The sequence below is a fragment of the Lepidochelys kempii genome, chromosome 2, assembly GCF_965140265.1.
Source record: "Lepidochelys kempii isolate rLepKem1 chromosome 2, rLepKem1.hap2, whole genome shotgun sequence".
NCBI lineage: Eukaryota > Metazoa > Chordata > Testudines > Cheloniidae > Lepidochelys > Lepidochelys kempii.
Window position 1 is genome coordinate 148,535,589 of NC_133257.1, and position 24,935 is coordinate 148,560,523.

A 24,935-nucleotide genomic window follows, 5' to 3' on the forward strand; every position below is an offset into this window, starting at 1 on the left:
TTGTGGCACCTTAGAGACTAACAAATTTATTTGAGCATGAGCTTTCGTGAGCTACAGCTCACTTCATCAGATACATCCCTTTGTACTCCCGCAATCCTGGGCTGTTTTGGGGCCAGTTATGCAGTATAAATTAAGGCATCTGAAGGCCATTCTAAATTATGCTGGAAGCCATTTGCCCTAAGGGGTCTTTACGGAAGTCAGAGATTAACAGACTGCAGGAAAGCCCTAGCCACACCTCTCACATTGGCCACAGGCAGCTGGGGGCTATGACAAAAAACTGCCACACCTGCTCTACACTCCAGAGGATCCTCCTTCACTATACTGATTTTCCTGTTGCCAGTTACTCCAGCTTTATGGCTGCTTTGCACCATCGTACAGTATCTCTTGGCCAAAATGCCAGGGAGAATTTGGTCTGTGTATTAATTCCCCAGACAATGTAGCACTTTGAATTTAACTGTTGCTTACACTGAGATAGCAAATTATAGCTCCATACAGAAGTTTGTTGGATAAAATTGTTAAAATGAGAGCAAAAATATTAACCATATCTGAACAGAGCACCCACCATGTATTCTTTATTAACAGAAATAACTTTTATTTAGGTGTAATATGCCTGGTCTCCTTCGTGACAGCTCTGTGTTTTACCCTGAGGTCTGGAAGTTACTGGCTTGAAATTTTTGACAGTTATGCCGGTTCCTTGCCTTTGCTAATCATCGCTTTCTTTGAAGTGACTGGTGTTGTCTATGTTTATGGAATTAAAAGGTAAACTGGGAACAAGTTTGGATTTTTTATTTATAGGGCTGTCAATTAATCACAGTTAACTCAAGCAATTAATACAAAACAAATTAACTAGATTTTAAAAATCAGTCATGATTAATAGCAGTTTTAATTGCACTGTTAAATAATAGATTACCCATTTAAATTTGTTTTTCAAGAGTTTTCAAGTATATTGATTTCAATTACAACACAGAATACAAAGTGTTCAGTGCTCACTTTATATTATTATTTTTGTTACAAATATTTGCAGTGTAAAAAAGATAAACATATTGTGGCAGAGCTCTGACCTTGTCCCCATGTGTCCTGCACTTCTAGGTGGTTTATGCTAACCTCAGAGACTCACTGTGACCCTCTATGTAGCCCTTCTCTTTCTAGGGCCAGGGTTACAGTTTACTGAGCCCTTTTCATCATAAGCCAGCAAGGAGGTTGGTGAGAGAGCTCCTACAGTCGCTGTTGTCCCTGTGGACTTATTCCTAAACAGTTTAGCCTCCTGTCCTGACAGGGGCCGGTCTTCCCCTCCCAGGACGTCGGTTTCTGTAGTGTCAGGTTCAGGGGAACCTGAGCCCACCCTCTACTCTGGGTTCCGGCCCAGGGACCCTAATGGCAACAGTTGTTGGCAGCCAACCTTTCACTGACAGAGTTGCTACATTTCCCTGAGTTACTTCCCCACAGCTCTCCTGCTTCTTTCTCTCTTAACGCCTTCTTCACCCTTACCTTACGGCTCCCTTTCCAGTGGCTTAAGGGCATCTTTATTACCTAACCCTTCAACCACACATCTTCTCCCCTGGCTCCCTAGATCTCCTTAGCCTGGCCAGAGTGAGCCCTTTTATAGTATCAGAGGGGCCTTAATTAGAGTCAGGTGTTCACATTAGCTTAACGGCTTCACCTGACTCTTTGCAGGTTAATTGGAGTCAGGTGTTCTCATTAGGCTAACAGCTTCAGCTGACTCTTTGCAGGCTAATGTGTCAGCCAGGGAACAGAAACCTGTTCATCTAGGGGACAATAGAGCTGACTCCTCTGCTGAACCCGACTGGCCTGGAAGAAGGAGGGAGATTAGAGCTCCTGCTGCTGGGCCTTGGGCTCCAGCTTCTTCTCTGGCTGGGCCGGACACCACCCACCCCTTCTCTGGTACCTGGTTGCTGGCTAACTGCTGGACTCCCCCACCCTTGGGTGCTGCTACTGTTCCAACTACAGCCCCTTGGGGGGGTGTGGCGGCGGTGGCCTGCTGGCCTACTCCCCAGAGGGGGGAGAGTGAAGGACCCCTACCCCAGCCATTGCTACTGCTGCTGTGGACACCACCACCTGTGAGGGGTCCTCTCTGCCTGCCTGGCCACTGGGCTGCTGCGTGGAGCTGCTGCTGCCTTTGCTGTCTGGGAGCTGCTGGACCCCAGAGGAGGAGGGGATGCAGCCATCTGCTGCTGGGGGAATGCGCAGGGACTCTGCAGACCACTGTGGAGGGGACCTGAAGGCTGAGTAACTTTTGAACTGTGTTCTTGTGGTGGGGGTTTTGACTGTGTTTGTGGGGACACGGGGTGTGGCATGAAGCCTGCCCCCCAATCCATCTGTTAGTCCCCCCCCAACCACCATTGTTGCTGCCCCCTCCACCACCCCTAGTGGACACTTATCATCTGCCTCAAGCTCCTGCCTCTGGGACTCTGCTGCTTGCTTGGTTTGCCGTGCCCTTTCACCACCTTTTGGGCATGAAGCAGCAGCCAGCCCTCATTGATGCTTTGCATGCGCATGTAGGCGCGTGTGCCCCCCCCCGACTGACCCCTTCAGCAAGCCCCCAGCTTTGTCCCTTGCTACCTGCCCCATTTGCCCCTTGCAGACTTTTTGTCCTCCCTTTTACCCCAGCACCTCACTAGCTTCAGTTTGTTTGCCTGCCCTGCCCTTTTCCCTCTGCAGCTTTTGTTTGTTTGCCCCACCCCGGCCTCTGAAGCTAGCTCCTTGGTTCCCTGTCCTACCTCCAGGCTGGTTCTCCCCGCTCCCCATGTGGTACCCCTGCTCTGATTGGCCCCTTACTCAGTGCACCCATGCCCCCTCCCATGCGCTTGTGCCCTTCCCCTGTTTGAGATTGCCCCTATCTCACTGCACCCCCCCCCAATGTTGTTATGACCCCCCTCCCCAAGTGCAGCTAGAGGAGCCGGATTTCTATTCTGAGTCAGTGATTGTCCCCCACGAGCCCTTGATAGCCCCCCTGCCCAGCCCACCCCTTTGGGCGCCCTCCTCCCCTGCTTGCAGCCTTGCAGGGAGGAGTGGTTGACCTGCTTCCCCTTTCCCCTCCCTCCCTCCCTGTTCATTATGGCAGGGGACATGGTGGGTGGGGCCCCTCCAGTAGCCCTGGCTGCCCCTCCATCCCCACCCCCCGCAGGCCTCTACCTCAACCGCTGCTGCCAAACCACCTGTCACCTCCCCTGCTGGGGTGCCATCCAACGCGGTGACCTCCGCTACTGCCACATCCCTCGCCTCCTCCAATTCTGGGGGAGCACCCCCAGCTGGCGGGAAGGGCCAGGGTAAGAAGAAGGGGAAGGACCCCACTAAAAAGACCAGGCCCTCCATGGCAGGGACTGCCCCCACTGCTGCGGCCCCGCCACAGGCTGCGGCGTCCCTACCTGCTGCTCCCTCCACCAGCTCTGCAGGTGTCCCTCCCCCGGCTCCCAGGGCGTAAGCCCAGGTGGTGGCAGCCCCCCCCCCCGCCTGTGACTGTCATCTCTCCCATCCACCGCCTCCGCTACCATCTATAGCGGCCAGGGCCCCTTTCCCCCTATGACCAGAAAGCACGGCGTCCGTTGCCTCCTGGTGCCTGCCTCGCCCCACATGGAGACCTATGTGCGGGCGTTGGCGAGGGTGGTGGGGCCCACGGTCATTGTGGTGGCCTCCAAAATGTATGGCAAGGTCATCGTCTTCTTAGCATCGGAGGCCACCGCCCAGGAGGCGGTGGAGAAGGACCTGGTGGTGGGGAGTGTGTTTGTCCCCCTGGAGCCGCTGGATGACCTGGGTGTCCACCTGGTCCTGACCTCTGTCCCTCCCCAATGCCGTCCTATTACCCATCCTCTCCACCCTTAGGAAACACATCTCTGTCGTGAGCCCTCTCCCACTGGGCTGCAAAGACCCCGCCCTCCATCATGTCCTCTTGTTCCCCCGGCAAGTGCAGCTTCAACTGCCGCCAGCAGCATGTGATGGAGAGGCACTTGAGGGGTCATTCTTGGTCCCCTACCAGGGGGCCCATTACCGGGTGCATTATTCCACAGGGGAGGCCCCGGTGCTACCTCTGCTGGGTGATGGGGCACACCCGCAGGGACTGCCCCTTGGCCGGGCAAGGAGGGGCATCTGGGACCTCTCAGCCCTGGCGGGGCGCTGACCCCATCATCGCTGGCACTCCTGGCTGCCCGGCACTCGGAGCCGCCCCTCCTCCTACTCAGTCCACCAGTGCTCCCGCTCGGGCCCAAGGGGTGCTTTCCCCAGTGCGCACAGACAAGTGGGAGAGCCCCGCTTTTGCTGCCTGCAATCCGGCAGGGCCCCAAAAGGAGGGTGCGGCAGGGATACTGCCAAGCATGGGAGAGGGCCTGCCCCAGGGGAATCTTCCCTCCCTCATGCCGCCCCACCGCTGCCTCCCACAGTCCCTGAGCCATCGCCCCTGCAGCCCCCCCAATGATGCCATGGAAGGACGGGCCCTAGTCCACAGGAAATGTGGCAAGCGGAAGGCTCAAGCTCCGCTCCTTTCCACTGATGCGGAAGCCCCCCGGAAGACCAGAAAGGGGGGCACTGATGCCGAGCCTTCTGCCTTGCCTGCAGGTGCGTTCCATCCCCCGGTACCAGCTGGGGAAGACATGGCAGCATGGGAGGGCAGTACCGCCCTTCCATTGGAGTCATAGAATCATAGAATAACAGAGTTGGAAGGGACCACTGGAGGCCATCTAGTCCAACCCCCTGCCCAGAGCAGGACCAATCCCAACTAAATCATCCCAGCCAGGGATTTGTCAAGCCTGACCTTAAAAACTTCTAAGGAAGGGGATTCCACCACCTCCCTAGGCAACGCATTCCAGTGTTTCACCACCCTCTTAGTGAAAAAGTTTTTCCTAATATCCAACCTAAACCTCCTCCACTGCAACTTGAGACCATTACTACTTGTCCTGACATCTGCTATCACTGAGAATAGTCTAGAGCCATCCTCTTTGGATCCACCTTTCAGGTAGTTAAAAGCAGCTATCAAATCCCCCCTCATTCTTCTCTTCCGCAGACTAAACAATCCCAGTTCCCTCAGCCTCTCCTCATAAGTCATGTGTTCCAGACCCCTAATCATTTTTGTTGCCCTTCGCCGGACTCTCTCCAATATCTCCACATCCTTCTTGTAGTGTGGGGCCCAAAACTGGACACAGTACTCCAGATGGGGCCTCACCAATGTCGAATAGAGGGGAACGATCACGTCCCTCGATCTGCTGGCAATGCCCCTACTTATACACCCCCAAATGCCATTGGCCTTCTTGGCAACAAGGGCACACTGTTGACTCATAACCAGCTTCTTGTCCACTGTCACCCCTAGGTCCTTCTCTGCAGAACTGCTGCCTAGCCATTCGGTCCCTAGTCTGTAGTGGTGCATTGGATTCTTCCGTCCTAAGTGCAGGACTCTGCACTTGTCCTTGTTGAACCTCATCAGATTTCTTTTGGCCCAATCCTCCAATTTGTCTAGGTCCCTCTGTATCCTATCCCTACCCTCCAGCACATACCGCTCCTCCCAGTTTAATGTCATCCACAAACTTGCTGAGGGTGCAATCCACACCATCCTCCAGATCATTAATGAAGATATTGAACAAAACCGGCCCCAGGACCGACCCTTGGGGCACTCCGCTAGATACCGGCTGCCAACTAGACATGGAGCCATTGATCACTACCCGTTGAGCCCGACAATCTAGCCAACTTTCTACCCACCTTGTAGTGCATCCATCCAGCCCATACTTCTTTAACTTGCTGACAAGAATACTGTGGGAGACCGTGTCAAAAGCTTTACTAAAGTCGAGGAATAACACGTCCACTGCTTTCCCTTCATCCACAGAGCCAGTTATCTCCTCATAGAAGGCAATTAGATTAGTCAGGCATGACTTGCCCTTGGTGAATCCATGCTGACTGTTCCTGATCACTTTCCTCTCCTGTAAGTGCTTCAGAATTGATTCCTTGAGGACCTGCTCCATGATTTTTCCAGGGACTGAGGTGAGGCTGACCGGCCTGTAGTTCCCAGGATCATTCTTCTTCCCTTTTTTAAAGATGGGCACTACGTTAGCCTTTTTCCAATCTTCCGGGACCTCTCCTGATCGCCATGAGTTTTCAAAGATAATAGCCAATGGCTCTGCAATCACATCCGCCAATTCCTTTAGCACTCTCGGACGCATCTGGCCCCATAGACTTGTGCACGTCCAGTTTTTCTAAATAGTCCTGAACCACTTCTTCCTTCACAGAAAGCTGGCCACCTCCTCCCCATGCTGTGCTGCCCAGTGCAGTAACCTGGGAGCTGACCTTGTTTGTGAAGACAGAGGCAAAAAAAGCATTGAGTCCATTAGCTTTTGCCACATCCTCTGTCACTAGGTTGCCTCCCTCATTTAGTAAGGGGCCCACACTTTCCTTGGCTTTCTTCTTATTGCCAACATACCTGAAGAAACCCTTCTTGTTACTCTTAACTTCCCTCACTAGCTGCAACTCCAGGTGTGATTTTTGCCTTCCTGATTGTATAAGGCAATGTACTTGTATAAGTAGGAGCATAGCGAGCAGATCGAGGGACGTGATCGTTCCCCTCTATTCGACATTGGTGAGGCCTCATCGGGAGTACTGTGTCCAGTTTTGGGCCCCACACTTCAAGAAGGATGTGGATAAATTGGAGAGAGTCCAGCGAAGGGCAACAAAAATGATTAGGGGACTGGAACACATGACTTATGAGGAGAGGCTGAGGGAGCTGGGATTGTTTAGTTTGCAGAAGAGAAGAATGAGGGGGGATTTGATAGCTGCTTTCAACTACCTGAAAGGGGGTTCCAAAGAGGATGGCTCTAGACTGTTCTCAATGGTAGCAGATGACAGAACGAGGAGTAATGGTCTCAAGTTGCAGTGGGGGAGGTTTAGATTGGATATTAGGAAAAACTTTTTCACTGAGAGGGTGGTGAAACACTGGAATGCGTTACCTAGGGAGGTGGTAGAATCTCCTTCCTTGGAGGTTTTTAAGGTCAGGCTTGACAAAGCCCTGGCTGGGATGATTTAACTGGGAATTGGTCCTGCTTCGAGCAGGGGGTTGGACTAGATGACCTTCTGGGGTCCCTTCCAACCCTGATATTCTATGATTCCATTCCTACATGCCCGAGCAATATTTATATACTCATCCCTGGTCATTTGTCCAATCTTCCACTTCTTGTAAGCCTCTTTTTTTGTATTTAAGAGCAGCAAGGATTTCACTGTTAAGCCAAGCTGGTCACCTGCCATATTTACTATTCTTTCTACACAGCGGGATGGTTTGTCCCCGTAACCTCAATAAGGATTCTTTAAAATACAACCAGCTCTCCTGGACTCCTTTCCCCCTCATGTTATTCTCCCAGGGGATCTTGCCCATCAGTTCCCTGAGGGAGTCAAAGTCTGCTTTTCTGAAGTCTAGGGTTCATATTCTGCTGCTTTCCTTTCTTCCTTGTGTCAGGATCCTGAACTTGACCATTTCATGGTCACTGCCTCCCAGGTTCCCACCCACTTTTGCTTCCCCTACTAATTCTTCCCAGTTTGTGAGCAGCAGGTCAAGAAGAGCTCTGCCCCTAGTTGGTTCTTCCAGCACTTGCATCAGGAAATTGAGTCCCTTCCCTCCAAGGCCCCCGATGGAGCCCCTCCTGCCCCGTTACCATCTGGAGCCCCTGTGAGCCCCAAGGTGAGCGTCGCTTCGGGCACTGGTGGGGAGAACTCCGGAGTGGTGGAAGGAGAGCTCCCTTCCATCTACGAGGAGATCGAAGCCCTGGGTCTGATCCCGGTCACCCAGGGGGAGGACGACCGTCTGCCAGCAGGCCTCGATCTGAGCGACCTCACCCCTGGGCCCCCCTTTTCTCCATGCTCCCACCTCCGAGGGTTCCCTGGACTCCTCCATCTGCCCGGCCGCAGGTGGCACCCTGCTGATGGCAGCCGAGCCTACTGAGGCGATGGCCAGTGCCATGTGGCTGGGACCCAAGCCCCATGGGATGTCCCTCGTGGGCATGGGGCAACCGACCTCCTTCCCGGGTAGGGACCCCACTGACGATGCCGTGGCTACTACGCCGGCCATGGAGCCACAGCCTGGCATCATGGAGGGCCCCCTTCCCACCCCCCAGATCCCTGAGCTTGACTGAGATGGGCCATTTCCCAGCGGCCTGGCTACTGGGGCCCAGGATCCTGTCTTTGCCCCTCTCCTGGATTCTGCTCCTGACCCCTGCCCTGCTCCTACTCTGGATCCCTGTCCCCTCCACCTCCCATGATATCATTGCTGCCCCTGGGACCATCATCTCCTCACTCCCAGAGGATAGCCCCCAGGGAGCGGCCTCTGTATTTCCCTGTCCCGACTCACCAGGGACTCCTATCTTCCCTCCGCTGCCCCCAATTGAGCTGGGGTTTGAGGGGGGCTGCGTGGCGCCAGCCCATCGGGTGCCACGTCGGGGGTCCGCCCCTTGTCTGCCCGTTTCAGTGGGCCATGGGGCTGTGTCAGTGGTCCCTCCAGAGGAAAGCTGGGGGCTAGTGACCCCGGCCCCCCATACGCTACGAGAGGAGCTGCAGGAGTTCTTGGAGGACGTCCATGGCTCCCGTTAACAAGGTGCAACTCGCTCTCCAGCGATGGGGGGGACTTCCATCAAATTCTCCAGGCTGCGAGGGCCCTCATGGGGGAGGCTAAAAGGACTGGGAAGCAGGCCACCGCGGCCTACCAGCGGGTCCGCCTCTTCCATGACTCCTTACTCACTTATGGGGTAGGTCATGGATTGTTGTGTGGCCCGTTGGGAGCCGTGAGCATCCCTGCCGGTGAGGATCCTCCTCCCCTCCCCACCCCCCAGCCCTCCTCATGGCACCTCTCACCATTGCAATGTTCAACACCCGGGGCTGTAGGATGGGTTTCCGCAGGTGCCAGGTGCTCCCCTTCCTCCGGGATGGGGAGTACTCTGTGATTTTCCTGCAGGAGACCCATACGGATCCAGCTGCCGAAGACAGCTGGTGGCTGGAATGGGGGGGGGGCAGGATTTACTTTAGCCATCTCACAGTTCATACGGCTGGAGTGGCGACCCTGTTCTCCCCCGACCTACGGCCCGAGGTGCTGGGGGTTGCTGAGGCTGTGCCAGGCCGCCTGTTGAGGGGCTTGTGGTCAACCTTGTTAACGTCTATGCCCTGACATTGGGCCCGGATCAGCTGCGTTTCTTTCAGCAGGTGTCCGCCTTCCTCAGCACCTTGGATCCTCATGAGTGCCTGATCCTGGGCAGGGACTTTAATACTACCCTCGAGGAGCGGGACTGCTCTGGGACCAAGCAGTGCCCAGCTGCCGTGGATGTCTTCCAGGAGATAGTCGACCATCACTCCCTGGTGGACATCTGGCGTGACCACCACCTGGATGACGTCTCGACGTTCACCTTTGTCCGGGTGGAGGCCCATCGGTCGTGACACTCCTGGTTGGACCGCATCTACTTATCATGTTTCCACCTTTCACGGGCCCACTCCTCCAGCATCCGGTCAGCCCCTTTCTCCGATCATCATTTAGCCATTGTGACGGCCTCTCTCTGTGCAGAGAGGCCGGGGCTGGCCTATTGGCATTTTAACAACAGCTTGTTGGAGGATGTGGGCTTCGTGGCGTCCTTCTGGGAGTTCTGGCTGGCCTGGCAAGAGCAAGCGTCTTCCTTGGCACGGCTGTGGTGGGACCTGGGGAAGGTGTGAGTCTGGCTCTTCTGCTGTGACTACACCCGGGGCGCCAGCTGATGGAGGGATGCAGCAATAGGGCAGCTGGAACAGGAGGTCTTAGAGCTAGAGAGGCTTCTGGTCACCAGCCCTGAGGTTCCATCCCTCTGTGGGGCATGCCAGGAGAAGCGGGAGGAGCTCTGGGCCCTCGAGGACCATCAGGCCTAAGGTGCCTTTGTTCGATTCCGCATCCGCCTCCTTCGGGAGATGGATCGCGGCTCCCGTTTCTTCTACGCCCTGGAGAAAATGAGGGGGGGGCCAAGGAACATGTCACCTGCCTTCTAGCAGAAGACGGCACCCCCCTCACAGATCCGGTGGAGATGTGTGGGAGTGCCCATGACTTCTACGCAGGCCTCTTCTCCCCGGATCTGATCAATCCTAACGCTTGCAGAGTGCTCTGGGACGAACTTCTGATAGTCAGTGCGGGCGACCAAGACCAGCTAGAGCTGCCTCTCACTCTGGTAGAGTTCTCTGAAGCCGTCCGCCTCACGCCCACCAATAAATCTCCAGGCATGGACAGGCTGACCGTGGAGTTCTACCGCATGTTCTGGGACGTCCTCGGCCCAGACCCAGTCACAGCCTCCGCGATTTACAAAATTGGCATCCCGTCTCGCTCCTCTGCATGGACTACAAGGTCATAGTGAAAGCCATCTCGCTGCGGCTGGGGTCCGTGCTGGCGGATGTGATCCACTCAGACCAGACCTACGCCGTCCCGGACCGCACCATCTTCGACAACCTGTATCTGGTCCAGGATCTCTTGGAACTCATTGCCTCCTGGTGCCCGCCTTACCTCATGTGGAGACCTACGTGTAGGCGTTGGTGAGGGTGGTGGGGCCCACAGCCATTGTAGCAGCCTCCAAGATGTATGGAAAGGTCGTGTTCTTCCTAGCATTGGAGGCTGCCGCCTAGGAGGCAGTGGAGAAGGGCCTGGTGGTGGGGGCCATGTTCATCCCCCTGGACCCGCTGGAGGACCTGGGTGTCTGAATAGTCCTGACCTCCATCCCTCCCTTCCTTCCTAATGCTGCCCTGTTACCCATCCTCTCTACTCTGGGGAAACCTATATCCATGATTAGCCCTCTCCTACTGGGCTGCAAAGACTCTGCCCTCTGTCATGTCCTCTCGTTCCACTGGCAGGTGCAGCTTCAACTGCAGCTGGCAGTGCCTGACGGAGAGATGCTCGAGAGGTCCTTCCTCATCCCCTACCGGGGACCCGCTACTGGGTAGATTATTCCATGGGGGAGGCCCGGTGCTACCTCTACCGAACAATGGGACACATCCGACAGCCAGTGCCCCGCGGCCAGGACCCAAGTCACCGGGGCATCCCTCGTTGGTGCGGGGCAACCGACCTCCTTCTCTGGCAGGGGCCCTGTCATAAATATAAAGAGAAGGGTAAACACCTTTCTGTATACAGTGCTATAAAATTCCCCCTGGCCAGAGGCAACATCCTGTTACCTGTCAAGGATTAAGAAGCTCAGCTAACCTGGCTGGCACCTGACCCAAAGGACCAATAAGGGGACAAGATACTTTCAAATCTTGGGGGGTGGGGGGAGAGAGGGACTTTTGTTTGTGCTCTTTGTTTACATGGTGGTTCTCTCTTGGGACTGAGACAGGCCAGACAGAAATCCATCTTCTCCAACGCATCGTAATCCAAGTCTCCAATATTGCAACCAGTATAGGTAAGCCAGGCAAGGCAGATTAGTTTTTTTTGTTTTATGTGAATTTTCCCTGTTAAGAGGGAGGTTTATTCCTGTTTTCTGTAACTTTAAGGTTTTGCCTAGAGGGGGATCCTCTCTCTTTTGAATCTGAATACCCTGTAAAGTATTTTCTATCCTGATTTTATAGAGGTGATTCTTTTACCTTTTATTTAATTAAAATTCTTCTTTTAACAATCTGATTTTTCATTGTTCTTAAGATCCAAGGATTTGGGTCTGTGCTCACCTGTACAAATTGGTGAGGATTCTTATCAAGCCTTCTCCAGAAAAGGGGGTGTAGGGCTTGAGGGGATATTTTGGGGGGAAGACCTCTCCAAGTGGTATCTTTCCCAAGGTACAAACTTTGCCTTGTCCTTGAACCGTATGCTGTCACCACCAAGCGTTTTAAACAAAGAACAGGGAAAGTTTTTAACCTAAGCTGGTAAGAATAGGCTGGGGAGGGGGGTGTATTTCATGCAGGTCCTCACATCTGTACCCTAGAGTTTGGTGGGGCCTGCCAGAGTTCCTTCCCCACTCTAAAGATTGTCCACCTCCTGATGCCATGGCTGTCACACCTGCCATAGAGCCTGAGCCCAGCATCACTGGGGACCTCCTTCCCACCCCCCAGACCCCTGAGCCAGACCAAGAGGGGACACTGCCCAGTGACCAGGCTACTGGGGCCCAGGATCCTGTCTCTGCCCTTCTCTCCAGCCCTGTTCCTGACCCCTGCCCTGTCCCTATCCCCTCCACCTCCTGCAATGCTATTGCCGCTCCTAGGGCTGTCTCCTTCCCTTTGCCAGAGGATGATCCCTAGGGAGCGGCCTTTGTGTTTTCCTGTCCCAACCCACTAAGGGCTGCTATCTTCCCTCCACTGCACCCCATTGAGCTGGGGTCTGAGGTGGACCATGTAGCGCCAGCCTATCAGGGGCCATGTGTGTGGGGGGGTCCTCCCTATGTCTGCCCATCTCAGTGGGCCACAGGGCTGTGCCGGCAGCCCATCTGGAGGAAGGCTGGGGGCCAGTGATGACCACACACCCCCCATATGCTGCGAGAGGAGCTGTGGGAGTTTCTGGAAGATGTCCATGGCTCCTGCAACAAGTGCAGCTTGCTCTCCAGTGATTGGGAGGGATTTTCATCAAATCCTCTGGGCCCTGAGGGCCCTCATGGGGGAGGGTAAAAGGACTGAGAAGCAGGCCCCTGCAGCCTACCAGTGGGTCTACGGCTTCCGTGACTCCTTGCTCGACTATGAGATAGGTCATGGTTTGCTGTGCGGCCCAATGGGGGCTGTGAGCATCCCTGCTGGTGCAGATCCCCCCCCCCCAGCCCTCCTCATGGCACCCATCATCTTTGCAACGTTGAATGCTGTAGGCTGGGTCTCCGCAGGTGCCAGGTGCTCTCCTTCCTTCAGGAGGGAAGGTACCCAGTAGTACCTGCAGGAGACCCACACGGATCTGGCCGCTGAAGATAGCTAGCAGCTGGAATGGGGGCCAGCATCTACTTTAGCCATCTCACAGTTCGTACAGCTGGAGTGGTACCCTGTTATCCCCCAACCTTAAAAGAACCTTCATACTGTTATACGTGGGTTTGTTTTTAATGTATTATTGTAACATTTTCAGAACTTTACAGTAAGCACCAAATACTCTCCTCAGTGTAACACCCAGATGGGCTGCACATGTGGACTCTCCCAAAGTACCTGGGATGAAAGGAATCCTTTTCCCACACTCTTCTCTTCACAACTTCCTTCAAGCAACAAGCAAACTTATCTGTTATTTGTTCTCCCTGATATGCCCTTTAAAATCTCCACTCACTTACTGTCTGTCTAAATTTCTTCATCTATCAGGAAATAAATCTTCATATAAAGATATTTATTTTTCTTTTGGCATGTTTTTTTATATAAAATTTATATATTGTGACTGGACAAGGCCAGCTGGCTATGGAAAAGTAGTGGGAGATAGATACATTAGCTCCAGGCTAAACAAATCCCTGGTACCAGGATAAGTGAAATGGCAGCTGCTCCAGGTCAATTAAGACACCTGGGGCCAATTAAGAACTTTCCAGAAGGCGGGGAGAAGGCTAGGCTGCTTGGGACACCTGAAACTAGTTAAACGCCTCCCAGTTAGTCGGGTGGATATGCATGTCAGGAGCTGTGGGAGAAAGTCATGCTGTTGGAGAGGTTGAGTAGTACACACCATATCGGGCACAAGGAAGGAGGCCCTGGGGTAAGGGTGAAGTGGAGCTTGAGGAAGTGAGGGCTGCTGTGGGGGAAGTAGCCCAGGGAATTGTACATGTCATTTTTCTAAAGGGTCAGCTACCATAGCTGATACTATTAGGGTCCCTGGGCTGGAGCCCGGACTAGAGGGTGGGCCCGGGCTCCCCCCCGACTTTTGCCCCCTGATTAATCACTGAGACTGGGAGATAACAGAGACTGTGCAAGGAAGGATAAGTTCTCCTCACCTCCCTCGCTGGCTTATGATGAAAATGACTCAGTAGACTGTGACCCTTGTCTCTAGAGAGAGAAGGGTTACGTGGAGGATCACAGTGAGCCTCTGAGGCTAGCGAAATCCGCCAGGAAACATGGGACCCATGGAGGCAAGGATAGAGCTTTGTCACAATATATATAAATTAAATTAATAAATATAAATAAATTCCCTTATGGCCTGAAATTAATCCTTTGACTAAAACTTATGTGCTTACCTCTTTCTTTATAATTGTCTATATTTATAATGGTTATACTTTCTCCTTGCCTTTTACCAAGGAATAGAATTCTGCAAAGGCTACTATGTAATTGTCAGATATCATAACCCCCAGATTTAGTTCTTGGATATCTTAGCAGCTGAGGAAATCAGAGAATCCAAGAAATGAAGCGCCAGAAGCGGAGCCTAGTAACTTTACAAATTATTCTTGTTTTGTTTAAAAATTATTTAATTTGTTAATAGTCTGGTTAAAACTACTACTCTTCCTCAATCATTAAGAGAAGCATCATCACAGATGATGGTGGTTGTTCATAAGGTTGAATGGACAACCTTAATCTTGACACTTTATTTTTATTTTTGAGTATCTCACTTTACTGACTTCTTATTCATTTATCAGTTTTTTATGGAATATCTGTAAGGCTGCAAATCTGTCAGGGAGGTCACAGAAGTCACTGATTCTGTGGCTTTCTGGGACTTCTGCAGTGGCCGGTGCAGCTGGCCTGGGGTCTGCTGGGGCAGTCTCAGGCCAAAACCCCCTCACCCCCCCGCCAGCAGCAGCAGGAGTTTAGATGTAGGAGGGGGGTTGGGGTGCAGGAGGGGGTGAGGGCTCTGGGTGTTGCTTACCTTGGGGGGGTGCTCCCCAGAAGCAGCAAGATGTCTCTCCCTCAGCTCCTAACTCTGTATGCTGCCTCCACCTGCAGGCACTACCCTTGCAGCTCCCATTGGCCATGGTTCCTGGACAATGGGAGCTGCGGAGGTGGCGTTTGGGTCTGGACAGCATGCGGAGCTAGGAGCTGAGTGACAGAGATATCACACTTCTGGGGAGCAGTGTTGAGCCTGCCAACCCCATCCCCTTCGCATCCACAGCACCTCCCAGGCCGCTCCCCCTCTGAGCACCCACGGCACCTCCCTGGCTGCATCCCCCAAGCACCTGTAGCCCGCCCCCCCCAAGCATCTGAGGCAGCCCCTGGGCTGCCAGCCCCTCAAGATTTAGTCAGGGGTATACAGTACAAATCATGGACAGGTCATGGGTGGTGAATTTTTGTTTACTGCCCGTGACCTGTCCATGACTTTTACTGAAAATACCCATGAATAAAATGTGGCCTTAAATATAGGGCATATAGCATCTATATAGAACAGAGGTTTTGCAAGCATTATGGGTATCACTTCCCATTTAAATTTTAACAGAAGCTTCACTTAAAACATTTTTAAAATAGGAATTTAAATAAAAAGTTGTTCAACTACTACAGAAGCTGCTAAGTTAATTCATGAGAAGACATACCTTTAAATATTTTGTAATCAATTTTAAAATTAAAAATTGTAAATCAAAAGGTAAGGTTTCCTAAATAATTTAACACCAACCTTAATAATCAGATCTCTCTCACCAAACACCTTCCCATCCCTCAAGCACACAATTAGAGTAGGAAGAAAAAAAAAAGCCACTGACTGATACCCAAGCAAACTTAACTGTGCCCCCTGCATCAACACTCACAATCACTACAAAGTCTAAACGACCTTAAGCATTCAGTAGATCGCTTCCGCTAAGCTATCTGTATTAAATATTTAGAGATTTTAATGTAGAGTTGGAAAAAGTCTGGCCTTACATAATACTATCCACAAAATACATTTGATTCAATAGTATTTGAATTTCATCAATCTGTCTGTCTAATCTGTCCCCCAGAACCCATAGAGTATAAAGACATCCAAACAGACTTTCTAATGAACAAAATAATTCCAACTTTCTCTAATTAGACTAATATAATTGGAGACAAAACCACTGTTTGAACATAGAATAAACATAATTCTCACTCCAGATTATAAATCTGTCCTATACATTAAAACAAACTGTTCATGTAATAAAAAACCATCAAACTTGATAATACACAATGATACATGCAGTTATATTATTCATATTTATCATGTTTAAAATGCGTATTAAAGTTCAGTCCAGATCCCAGTAATATCAAAGATTAGACCCTGATTTCAGTGGAAGCTGGCTGAGACACTGCCATCGTAATACCAATTTGGGGGCACAGATAAAGGGATGGTCACTGATAATTTCTTTTTAAGATGTGTGTGTGCTGTATTAGTTGGGGGGGGAAGGGTTAATCCTCAGCTGATGTAAATACAGTTGCATCCAGCTGAGCATCTGGTTTAAGGTTTCTAAGAGCAATACATGTGCACACATACCACTGAGCAGATTTATAGAACAATTCAAACATTAAAAAGTATGGAAATCACAAGCTGAGGATCTGGCCTCTTACTTGTAACTTAAAGGTTTTTGTTATTAATTAAAATCCAGGGTAAGGACATAAGAATATATAATATACTTCTCAATAAAAATGTAAAAAAATTGTATAAATCTAAAAATAATCGTAAACATTATTTGGCTCATAGGTTCAGTGATGATGTGAAATGGATGACAGGACGACAACCAAACTTCTACTGGCAGGTGTCGTGGAGAATTATTAGCCCTCTGCTAATGCTTACAGTCTTTATTGCCTTTGTTAGCCTTCAGACCCAGAATCAACCAAGCTATGGAGCCTGGAATCCTAAATATGTATGTTGTCCAATATTTTTAATCCATTTATTTTCAAAAAACATTGTTACACTCTTCTCCTATCTCCGGATGCTTCCAAATTAAGGCATTCACCTTGGAGGTAGGAGATGTAATTCGAATCTTCTGTCTTCCTGGTTCAGAGGAGACATTTGAATCCATATCTCGTACCTCCCTAATCACCAGGCTAAAAAGTCAATTTGTCTTTCGTTTTGGCCCAGTGAGTACTAAATATTTATATGGAACAGCTTCAACAGTAGCAACTGAGAGCAATCCAACCGCAAAGAGTCGATAGCCTGGTGGTTATGATGCTCACTTCAGAGGGGAGAGCAGTGAGTTAATGTTCCTTCTTCAGCAGAGGGACTCAAAAGCTGGGTCTCCCATATCCCAAGGCAAGTGCCATAACAACTGGCCTAAAGGTGATGAGGGGAACACACACACATTTCTGAAGCTGACTGGACTTTTCCAAAACAAATTCCAAACATTTTCAGAACCAAACTAAATACTACTTCTGATTTTTCAGTTTGCTGGCTGAACTGAAAATCAATTATTTGTCCAGCTCTACTCTCAGGTCCATTTGTGCAAAAGTGGAGGCGTGCACATTTCATTCTTTTTAAATACCTTTATTTTCACATACATTGTGCAAAATGCAGAAATTAGGGAGAAAACAAATAAGCAAAACAGTAATTGCAAGTCAAAAGTCATCTCCAGCTGGCCTACCATCCCCCCAAAACACACTCAGTTTACACCCAGCATCTGTTCAGTTGAATCTTCTTATTTGCTTTGTGCACATTTTCGGTATAAGGTCCCATAATGCAGGGTAGTAGTGGCTATGCAGGGCCCCCAATATCACAATTAGTCCCAAGATTGTTACGAAGAGTTCTATTTGACTCTCTCTAAAAGAGTACTAAATCCTTAGAAATTCTCACATCATACATTTTTCTAGACATCTGATCTAGAGGTCCTTGGATCTACTAAGGTCCACATCATCAAATAGCTATACTCCATCTTTTAATGTAGTCTTTGGCTTGACGTGGAAGACACAGAATGGGCACCTGGATACACAGTTGTTCTGGTATGATTTGGGAAGACTAACTGCTCTAGTCCCTCATTAAGTAATGGACCATTGGCCACCTTGATAACATGACACTGAAAAACATGATGGTTGTCTTTGCACATCTCCATGGTGGATTAAATAATACTACATATCTTGAACATAGTATTTTTCATCAGTAGGTCTCAAAGCACTTTATAAAGGATATCAGTATTGTTATCCCCATTTTAGAGCTGGGACAACTGAGAAACACAGAAGGGCTGTGACTTGCCTATTACCCAGCAGAAGAACAAGGACTAAAACCCAGGTCTTCTAAATCCCTGTGCAGTGCTCTGTCCACTAAGCCACACTGCCTTCCTAACTTTATGATACTTCTCCACTGACCAATAGCAATCTGGTATGGCCAGCTTCCACAGAGCAACTGCCATTCACTTTTCTGTGTTCAAAAGAGGGTAGATAACACTTAACCTAGATATCTGCCTGCCACTGCAGGGTCGGGACCAGCACAGGAAAGCATTCCAGGAATGTCACTTTCCTCAAAATGAAGTGCTGCAGCCATTGCCAATTACCCCAGGTCTTGAGAACTATGTGGTCCCACCAAACTGTAGCTGTGGTCTAGTTCCAAAAGGATTCCACAATGTACACTGCATCTCGCTGTATGGCTTGCAGCCATGAAGGCACTGCTTGCAAGAACCTTCCCCATTGAGGTGCATGCACTGTTTATATTGGTCAAAGACTCTCTACAGAAATCCCCAGAATACTCACAACATCCTCACTGAAGATGCCTCAAAAGCTCCAGCACAAATGTTTCTTCCTTGGCAAAGAAGACAACAGAACATTCCGCCTGGGCTCCATATTGCAAAACAGCCTAGTAACTGTGCTGACATCAAGCGAGTTCTGGGATACCCCCATGAGAATTATGGGAGTTTCCCAGGAGATAGTGAAAGTTTGATAACTTCTTCCACAAGGGGTCCCATATGCTTCAAGATGTATCCCACACTGCCTGCAGAAAATCCTTCCGACTGCAGAGCATCTACAGCTGTAGCAGGTATTGTGAGATAGTTACCGAGAGGACATTGCAACTGAGCGCAAGTGTGGAAAAAGAGCAAGAGTGAAGCTGTCTTTTAACAAAATTCAGCACGGGTTGTATGGACACACTGAATCATTTGTGTTACAATAGGTCCAAAACAGTTGGTTCATTTACAATCAACTTAGTTCTCCAATCCTGACAAGGCCTTAGAAAGGGGGTAGTATAGACTCATATTACCTCAGCAGTACTTCCTAGAAGGACTGTGCTTCCCTGAGCTCCCTAGTCTACAGAGAGACATGACAGATAACAGTGTTCTTTAACACAGAGCATCCTGCTGCCTTCTGTTTGTCTCATCCACCCTGTAAACTGTTGTGAGTAGTGGGCAGGGCTTTGGCCCTGCTTCTTCTTTGTCCCATTTGAGAAGATATTTCTCAGTAGGGGCACACTGAAGGAACACTGCTTGGCAGGGCCAGTTCTAGGGTTCCATTATGGGGGAGTGCAGGGGAGAGAATGAGCATTTTGGGATCCCTGGGTGTAGCTATTTAAAAAAAAAACAAAAAAAACCCCAAAACCTTCCAGGAATCCAAGGGACAGTTGGACCCTTGGAAAATCTTGGATTCTGAGAGTTTCAAAAAGCAACATTTGGCTACTGTGTCAGTATTTTGCTGTGATTTATAATTTATATAAAGGATGAAGACTCTCCAATCTGCTGCTATTCCACTGCTTCATACGGAATAACTCTGTACATATTGTGGCCTTTCTGACAATAATTTGTAACTCTTTGAAGATCATTTGGGGTGGGGAGGGAAATGTCCCTTTTGTCTCCCTGTTAGCATTGGACCTGCTGCTTGATTCTTGTAAGCCTCATGCAAAATTGATGGAATGGTTCTTGAACCCACACAAGAGTCAAGGACAAATTGTGACCTAAAATTGCAACTGAAAATGCCAAAATTGAAAAAAAATCAGTTCTTCTGATTTATGAAGTTAAAAAATTATGGGATTAAGTTCAATATAAACTTAATTTTTCTGTTTTTATAATTGGTTTTATCTGAGATTTAAAAAGTTATTCTATACTGTTTTTTTCATGTATGCCAATCTGTATGTTTAAATACTTGTTTACAGTAAAATGTATACATTAAAACCCCTTCATGTTTCAATTTGGAAGAACAGGTACAGTAACAGTGTCACTGGTCCCCTGTTTTTATTGCTAGCATAATTTTTCTTCTTTTTTTATTCTTATTTTTCCATGTATGTCAATTGATGCCATAAGTCATTATATATTTCAGTTACTGTTTATATTTATTTTTATCTCCATAGAAAGATTTTCCCATGAAGGAGGAGAAAGACTATCCAGCTTGGATACTGGCCATCTGTGTCCTGTTGGTAGTCCTTCCTTGTATATTCATACCTATGGTAGCATTCTATCATCTGATGAAAAGAATGCTAGGAAGGAGAAAGAAGGAAGGAACCTAACCCTGTGAAAACACTACCAATGGCACCTCAGGAAACTGATAATGCTTTTTATAAGTTCAAGAATATGTATTTATCCTAACTATACATCAGCAAAATATGTGAAAATTTTAATTGTTAGACAGTAGCACCATCAGTATTTCTCTTTAAATTACTGTCAATATCTCCTTATTCCCTAATGTTTCTCCTTTTCTCAATATCTAATAGGCCATTTCATGCCCATACACATAGATACAGCACTGACAACTAAAGTATCTCTTATAGTGGAGAGATATTAGCACCAATATTAATCCATTTGAGTACAATATGCTACATTTTAACTCAAGAACTTGTTTTTTTCAGAGAAAAGACCGTTACCTTTTCCGTAACTGGTGTACTTCGAGATGTGTTGCTCATGTCTATTCCACAATAGGTGTGCGTGCTTGCCACGTGCACCGGTGCTGGAAGTTTTTCCCCTAGCAGTACCTGTAGGTGGATGTGCCCCCCAGGGGACCCTGCTTGGCACGGTAGAAGGGGGGCTGTGCTCCCCCCACCCTCAGTTCCTTCTTGCCAGACAACTCTGAAAGAGGGGAAGGAGGATGGGATGTGGAATAGACATGAGCAACACATCTTGAAGAACACCAGTTACGGAAAAGGTAACTGTCTTTTCTTCTTCGAGTGTTTGCTCATGTGTATTCCACAGTAAGTGATTCCAAGCTATATCTGTTGGAGGTGGATAGGAGTTCACAAGTTCTCAGGGCAGAGTACCGCCCTGCCGAACCCGGCATCATCCCTGGCCTGGGAGACGATCGCATAGTGAGAGGTGAACGTGTGAACCAAAGACCATGTGGCGGCCCTACAAATGTCCTGGATGGGGACGCGGCCACGAAGGCAGCCGACGAGGCCTGCGACCAAGTCTAGTGTGCCCTCACAATGAGCGGCGGGGGAACCCCCGCCAGCTCATAACAGGAACAGATGCACGAAGTGATCCGCTTAGAAAGCTGCTGAATGGAAATTGGCTGACCCTTTGCAGGCTCAGCTGGGATGACGAACAGTTGCGAAGACTTTCTGAACGGCTTGGTCCGCTTGAGGTAGAAAGCCAGAGCTCGCCTCACATCAAGCGTGTGGAGACGGCGTTCCTCACTAGTTGTGTGAGGCTTGGGGCAGAGGACTGGCAGAAAAATGTCCTGACCCATGTGGTAGGTGGAGACCACCTTCGGGAGGAATGTGGGGTGTAGGAGAAACTGGACCTTGTCCTTATGAAAAACCGTATACGGCGGTTCGGAGGTTAGGGCCCTGAGCTCCGAGACCCACCTGGCCAACGTGATAGCTACCAGGAAGGCCACCTTCCATGAGAGGTGAGACCAGGAACACGTGGCCAATGGTTCAAACAAGGCCCCCGTGAGACGAGCCAGCACCAGGTTTAGGTCCCACTGTGGAACCAGGGGCTTGGAATATGGGTAGAGATGGTCCAAACCCTTAAGTAACTGGCCAGTCATAGCATGGGAAAACACCGTGTGCCCTTGCACCGGGGGATGAAAGGCCGACACGGCCACTAAGTGCCTCCTGACTGACAAGGGCGCCAGTCCCTGTGTCCTCAGGTGGAGGAGGTAATCAAGGATAAGCTGGATCGGGGCAGCCATTGGGGAAACACCCTGGCCTGCCGCCCACCTCGAAAACCGAGACCACATCACCACATAGGAGCGGACAGTGGAGGGCCGTCCACTTTTGAGGAGGACACGCTGAACCTGTTCCGAGCATGTCCTTTCCTCAACACCTAGGCACTGAGCAGCCACGCCGTGAGGTGAAGCGTTTCTAGGTTTGGATGGAGGAGGCAGCCCTGGTCCTGAGAGAGCAGAGCAGCAACTGCCATGGCTATCACCATCGCCGAGAGAGTCTCGTACCAGTGCTGCTGGGGCAATGCCTTGGCAATGAGGAGGACCCTGGCTTTGTCCGTCTTTATTTTCTCCAGGGCCCTGCTGATCAGAGGGAACAGGGGAGCGGCGTAGAAGAGCTGGCCTTACCAGGACAGGGGAAAGGCATCAGAGATAGCACCCCTCCCTAGGCCTCCCCCAGAGCAGGGGCATTGTTGGTTCTCCCCAGTTGCAAATAGGTCCACCTGGGGAGTACCCCACCTTTGGAAGAGCTGGTGAGCCACTTCTGGGTGTAGAGACCACTCATGCTGAGAGGAAAAATCCCTGCTCAAGTGATCCACCCTCACATGCCGGGCGCCTGAAAGGTGGAAGGCTTTTAGGTAGATGTCGTGGGATATACAGAAGTTCCACAGACTAAGTGCTTCGTGGCAGAGGGCAGAGGATCAGGCCCCACCTTGCCGCTTGATATAGAACATCGCGGCTGTGTTGTCCATGACAACCCTGACTACCTCGCTCTCCAGATGCGAACAGAAGGCCATACACACCAGTCACATTGCCCTGAGTTCCTTGACATTTACATGAAGGGGTAGGTCTTGTAGAGACCACAGGCCTGGGGTTTGAAAGTTCCTCACATGGGCTCCCCACCCCAGGTCCGATTCGTCGGACACCAGCTCTAACGACAGGGCCCTGTCCCTGAATGGGATCCCTTGGAGCATGTTGTTTGTGATGGACCACCACTGCAGGGAGGTGATCACCGAGTTCAGCACAGTGAGGACTTTGTCCATTCTGTAGGTGGCCTGGGAGAACTGCAAGGCCAGCCAGAGCTGGAGGGGCCTCATTCTGAGTCTGGTGTGACGGATCACATATGTGCACGCAGACATGTGACCCAGCAGTTGCAGGCAAACCCTGGCTGTCATCACTGGGAACCTTGTGACCAAGTCGATGAGTCCTTTCAGGGTCTCGAACCTGTCTGGTGGGAGAGAGGCCCTGGCCGACATTGCATTCAGTAGCGCCCCAATAAACTCTATGCGTTGGATCTGGACTAACATGGACTTCGTATTGTTTATCAACAGGCCCAGGGCAGTACATGTGGACAGCAGGCAATATATGATCCCTCACCTGCAACCAGGAGGTGCCTTTGACTAGCCAGTCGTCCAGATATGGGAATATTTGGACCCCCTGGCGTCTGCGGTAGGCCGCTACCACCGCCATACACTTTTGTAAAGACCCTGGGGGCAGTGGACAGACCAAACGGTAGGACCATGAATTGGTAGTGAATCTGTCCCACCATGAAACAAAGGAAGCATCTGTGCCCCTCGAATATGTGGATGTGGAAGTACGTGTCCTGTAGATCTAGGGCAGCGTACCAGTCCCTGGGATCCATGGAGGGGATGATGGAGGCCAGGGAAACCATGCGGAACTTGAGTTTTACCATGTAGTGGTTCAGGCCTCACAGGTCCATGATGGGCCTGAGTCCCGCTTTGGGATAAGGAAATACCAGGAGTAATACCCCCTGCCCAGGAACTCCTTGGGCACCACCTCTATAGCTCCTAGGTACTGGAGCTGCCCCACCTCCTGCTTGAGCAGGCCCTTGTGAAAGGGGTCCCCTGAAAATGGACAGAGGCGGAGGGTGGTTGGGCGGGGAGGAGGTAAACTGAAGGGTGTAACCTCAGGAGATGGTGTTGAGGACCCATCAGTCCGAGGTGAGCCGCGACCATTCCGGGAGGAAAGCACACAACCAATTGGAGAAAAGGAGCTTTACTGGGGGTAGGTCCCTGCTGAGAATTGGCAGGGTACCCCTGAGCGTCCCGTCAAAAGCTCCTTTTGCCTGCCTGCTTTCCCTTAGAAGACCGAGGCTGGGGGGCTGACTGGAATTGCCATTGCGGGCTCTTTCTATAGTCCCACTGCTTTTTGTGGGCGGCCTCATACTTTGGGAGGGCGGCCTGGGCTGGAGTCTGCTGAGGCTTGGACTTGGGTTTTGCCGGAGGAGGGACATAGAAGCCCAAGGTCTGGAGGGTCGTGCGGGAGTCTTTCATGCCATGCAGCCTTGTGTCTGTTTCCTCAGCAAACAGAGCCTTCCCGTTGAAAGGGAGATCCTGCACTGACAGCTGCGCTTTGCTGGAGAGCCCAGAGAGCAGAAGCCATGACGCCTATCTCATGGACACCACTGAGGCCATGGACCATGCAGCCATGTCTGCTGCATCCAAAGCGGCCTGCAGGGATGCCCTTGTGGCCGCCATCCCTTCCTCCATGAGCATCTCAAACTCCTTCTTACTGCGCTCCTGGAGGGAGTCCTCAAACTTGGGGAGGGATTCCCAGAGGCTAAACTCGGAGCGACCCAGGAGAGCCTGATGGTTTGCTACTAGTAGCTGGAAGCTTGACTTTTCTCCTGAAAGTATCCAGCCTCCAAGAGTCTTTGTTCTTGGGGGTCGGGGCTGGTTGCCCCTGCCGCTCCCTTTGGTTGACCAACTCAACCACCAAAGAGTTGGGCACCGGGTGGGTATACAGATACTCGTGTTCCTTCGTGCGTACCAAGTACTTGTGCTCTGCCTTTTTAGAGATGGGAGCCAACAAGGCTGGTGTTTTGCCACAGGGTGGTTGAAATTCTTGCCACCCCTTCATGGAGCAGCCAGGCCACCCTGCCTGGTCCTGAAGAGGACAGCACATTGAACAGGGAGTTTGAGGGCCCTTCCATCTCCTCAGCCTGGAGGTAGAGGCTTGCTGCCACACTTTTTAGGAGATCTTGGTGAGCCCGGTAGTTCTCCTGTTGTATAGAGGGAGGGCAGGGTTGCAATGAGCTCCTCCGGATGGGGCGAAGCTAGTGCGGTGCTTTGGGTGTTTGTCCGGCACCAGAGGATCCACCACCTAGTCGGACTCCGGGTACGGTA

At 50.7% G+C, this 24,935-nt stretch overlaps 1 protein-coding gene across 3 annotated transcripts in view; it reads left to right on the forward strand.

Moving 5' to 3' along the window:
- The window catches only part of LOC140907149 (sodium-dependent neutral amino acid transporter B(0)AT3-like), a 103,464-nt gene extending 82,999 nt beyond the window's left edge, over positions 1-20,465 (forward strand). For all 3 annotated transcript variants that reach the window (XM_073332436.1, XM_073332437.1, XM_073332438.1), the window contains 3 exons: positions 600-759; positions 16,481-16,643; positions 20,042-20,465. In XM_073332436.1, coding sequence (XP_073188537.1) covers positions 600-759; positions 16,481-16,643; positions 20,042-20,197 — 479 coding nt within the window. In that variant the 3' untranslated portion in view covers positions 20,198-20,465. The remainder of the gene's footprint in view (positions 1-599; positions 760-16,480; positions 16,644-20,041) is intronic.
- Positions 20,466-24,935: the final 4,470 nt, after the last annotated feature.